Source organism: Trachypithecus francoisi, unplaced genomic scaffold, assembly GCF_009764315.1.
Source record: "Trachypithecus francoisi isolate TF-2019V2 unplaced genomic scaffold, Tfra_2.0 Lachesis_group5, whole genome shotgun sequence".
NCBI lineage: Eukaryota > Metazoa > Chordata > Mammalia > Primates > Cercopithecidae > Trachypithecus > Trachypithecus francoisi.
Genome location: NW_022681470.1, coordinates 91066909 through 91071094, shown reverse-complemented (window position 1 = coordinate 91071094; position 4186 = coordinate 91066909). Strand labels below are relative to the sequence as shown.

General features: G+C 37.1%; 1 protein-coding gene across 1 annotated transcript; it reads right to left on the bottom strand.

The window, feature by feature from the left end:
- Nucleotides 1–2668: 2668 nt before the first annotated feature.
- Nucleotides 2669–3905, bottom strand: LOC117075873 (olfactory receptor 10T2-like). The gene is given in 2 exon segments (XM_033198646.1): nt 2669–3292; nt 3295–3905. Coding segments are annotated over 2 exon segments (945 nt in total). The 5' UTR covers nt 3728–3905; the 3' UTR covers nt 2669–2780.
- Between the last annotated feature and the right edge of the window lie 281 nt (nt 3906–4186).

The window sequence follows — 4186 nt, the reverse complement described above, 5'->3', positions numbered from 1 at the left end:
CCAAGATGGCGCCACTGCACTGCTCCCTGGGGGACAAGCGATACTCCGTCTCAAAAAATAAAATAAAGTAAAATAAAATAAAATAGAATAATAAAAAAAAATGCTCTAGTTAAATGTAACATTTTACGGAATGCTTCAAGTAATCTTCCTTTTCAAGCTTATATTTTGATTGTTTATTACTGAAAAGACAACAGGCGCTATGGAAGACCCTGCTAGAGGAAGTATACTGCCAGTTCTCATTTCATTTTTTTCTTTAATTTCCCATTTTTTCGAGTGAGAAAATCACCTTCAAATCACCAGAAGCAATTTTCATAGGTAGGTAGACACACTTGAAAAAGTATATAGTGGACACCCTAAAGTTGCAAGTGTTTATTTGCCTTACAAGTTATTTGTCCCATTGTTTTGGGGAAAAAAGGGTACTTAGATCTTTCAACTTTTTTCTTGTGCATATTTAGTGGATACAGTGTGATGTTTTGATACAAGTACACATAACGTTATGATCAAATTGTCTTCTGAGTGTTTGAAAGGAGTAGCTCCTGTGTAGTAGACACTTATCCCCATGGTGAAAAGAGTGATGGCAACTTGGGGTCTGAAATGCTTACACAACAGAACAAATTCAGACTCAGTGTACCTGAAGAAAGCTGGTGGTTCGTACAGAATTGTGAATGGGAATTAAAGGGGAGCATTGTTAAAACCTGTAGAGTACAAATGTGAGAGGGTCTTAATTTATCTGGGAGAAATAGATTAATATCCCTCAAAGAACCATGCCTGTTGGGAAGCCCATTGCCATGAGTGAGTAAACCAGCACTGCCTGTCAGTCATATAGGAACAATCCTACTGATGATATTGTGGATGACAGGAAGGACAGCAGCATATAGTGAACCAGCTGTCTCTTGTCTTTGGTATGGAAACCAATTATACTTTATTAGGTTACATAGTAAAAAATTACATTTTACAAGTAGAATAAATAGAATAATAAATACAACTGTCAGAAGTGGTTTTGAGCATAACCCCCAATCCCCACCACAACTTGTAGGGGCAGAAATATGCAGGCACAATAGAAAGTAATCTATTAAACATGAGTGTTTATTGTGCCATGGAAATTAGTCAGGGTGCTTTACAGAGGGAATAGAGCATGCTGGTTAGTTTGCTATATAAAAATATTTTTGGCCAGGGGCGGTGGCTCATTCCTGTAATTCCAGCACTTTGGGAGGGTGAGGCAGGCAGACCTCTTGAAGACAAGAGTCTGAAACCAGCCTAGCCAACATGGTGAAATCCTGTCTCTACAAAAAAGACAAAAATTAGCCTAGCATGGTTGTGGGCGCCTGTGGTCCCAGTTCTTTGGGAGGCTGAAGCTCCAGAATAGCTTGAATCCCGGGAGGTGGAAGCTGCAGTGAGCCAAGATGGCGCCACTGCGCTCCAGCCTGGGTGATGGGAGTAAAATCTTGTCTCAAAAAAAATTTACACGTAATTTTCACAGCCATACAAATAATGATATTTCAGCTTTTCATTTGTGAGATGTAACATAATTTTAACAAATCAGCAGGTTGTAATTCTAGTATGGATTGAGTCTCTGGGCAGAAAAAGGATCTAATTAACAGTAATTGGCTCCCTTAACTAGAATCCAAGCACTGTGAAAATGAGACAGTTCACATATTTACTCAAAAAGAAATCTTGTCCGGATGAAAAAATTCAAGGTTCATTGATTTTAATAGTTTTAAATAACATTTCTTAAATTACGTAGCTTGAAAATGATAGTTTAGATTTAAAATCAATCCTGATCAGTGTTTATAATTCAAATTATATTATTGTAATCAATAAAATGTTAGGTTCTTATAAGTATTACGCTATGATCATCATAGAGATTACGGCCATTTTTGCCTCTTCAGAGCCCTGTGTTCTATTTAATCAGCAAGTATGAGGATGTCATTATTGTTTATTTTTAGTCTATTATTAAATAAAATTACATCATCTGAAAGACTTAAACATATAGCTAAGTGAAAACAAAACAAGAACTACAAACAAAAATAATGTTTAATTGATAATTAGCGTAATAAAAATCTAGAATTATCAACAATTCTGGTAATATCCACTAACATTTTTGTCACTGTAAAACCCAGTTTCTTAGTATTAATATCTTGTTCTCCATTTAAGGCCCAGTTTAAATTTTCTCTCCCCTCTTTTCATTCCAGTTATTCTAAATCTTTTTCTCTTTTAGATGGAATAAATACTAGTTCCTTTGATTCTCATAACCCTTTATTTATATTCTTTTAACTGATCTGATTATCTTGCATTATCATATTTTTTTCAGTGTTCATCTTCTCACCTAACCAGTCCCAACCACCATAAACTATATATTTGTTCATTTTCATTTTTCTTCTTTGAATGGGACTTGGTACACAGATAAATGTATTACTAGATGAATGCCTGTGTCCTGGATAAAATGCTCCCAGCCACTGCAGACCCTGTTCTTCTGTCTCTCCAACAGGAAAAGCAATTCTTGTCCTTATATTTGTTTTGGTCATGTCTTTCCTTGAAAAACTCTCATGGTTTTCTCTTTTTGCCAAGTGTGAATTCTTTCTTTTTAACTAGACATTGGACAATATAGTGTGTAGATTGACTTGCATTTTTTTTTTTTTTTTGGAATAGGAGAAAATAAAAAGGCAACAGTAGTCTTAATCCTTGGAAATACTGTCTGAGACAGTATCTGCCTCAAAGGTCAGAAAATTTTATGCCTTTGATTTCTTCTGTGACTATCCTAATTTTATTTTTATTTTTTGTTAGCTCATCTTGGTTGCCACAGGCATTCCAAGAACTCTTTTCAATGTAGTTTTTATCTCCTTGTTCCTCAGACTCTAGACAAGAGGACTAAGTAAGGTAGTAACCACTGTGTAGGTCACTGCCACCAACTGATCCTTGTCTGAGGCAGACTTGGACTTGGGCCGCAGACAGATGATAGAGGCACAGCCATAGTGGACAAAGACCACAGTGAGGTGTGAGGCACAGGTGGCAAAGGCCTTCTTCTTGCCCTCAGCTGAAGGAATCTTCAGGATGGTGTTAACTATGAAGCCATAGGATATGAGAATTAACAGAAAAGGCACTGTAATTACCAGGATGCTGAGGCTAAATAAAGCCAGCTCTTTCACATGGGTGTCAGTGCAGGCTAACTTGATAACAGGTGCCATGTCACAGAAATAGTGGTTAACCCTGTTGGGGTCACAAAAAGGCATGTCACAAATGAGGTTGGTGGCCACCAAAGCAAAAAAGAAACCTGTGGCTCCTGAGAGAGAATCAGCCCCAACCCCAGCCTTCTGTTCATGATAAGCGTGTACCTCAGAGGGTGACAAATGGCTACATAGCGATCATATCCCATCACAGCAATGAGGAAGCAGTTGGTGCAAGCAAAAGCAAGAAAGAAGAAGAGCTGGTTGGCACAGGCCATGAAGGTGATGGTCTTGGTGTCTGAGAGCAGGTGGACCAGCAGCTGAGGGATGATGACAAAAGTGTAGCAGGACTCAGAAAATGAAAGAATGAGTAGAAAGTCATACATGGGAGTGTGGAGAGTCCAGCTGCAGCGAATAACGGCCATGATGGTCACATTGGCCACCAAGATTGTCAAGTATAGGAGAAAAAATATGACAAAAAGCAGCAGCTGGAGCTCCCCCAGGCTGGAGAAACCCACCAGGATGAACTGTGTAACCACAGTGGTTTTGTTGAAACCTTGCATCTGAATAACTTTCTGTGAATGTGTTTGAAAGAGACAAAATGATAACTATCATTGTAATAAGAACATTTTCCTAACACCTTCACTTTAAGTATATTGTCAGATTCACAATATTAACATCTCTTTCTCTTAGACAGCCTCTTTAATGATTTTTCCAGTAAATTATTAATCTGAAGTAACAGAGAAATGATTATCTACAGTATATACATACCCCAAAGTTAAAAGAATCCAACTATTTAACAAAATGAAAAAATTCTCTCAGTTTAAGAAGAACATTACTTTTAATATGGAATAGAAAATTTAAATTGTTTTTCTTGTACTGTATGTATTTGGTCTTTGGGTGTATATTCTAAATTAGTAATTTGGTTTCTTTTCCTAATATAACAATCCATTTAATTAGCATTATTGTAAACGCACTAAAACACTGTGCCTCAGAGCATGAACTCAGGAACCAGAATGCTA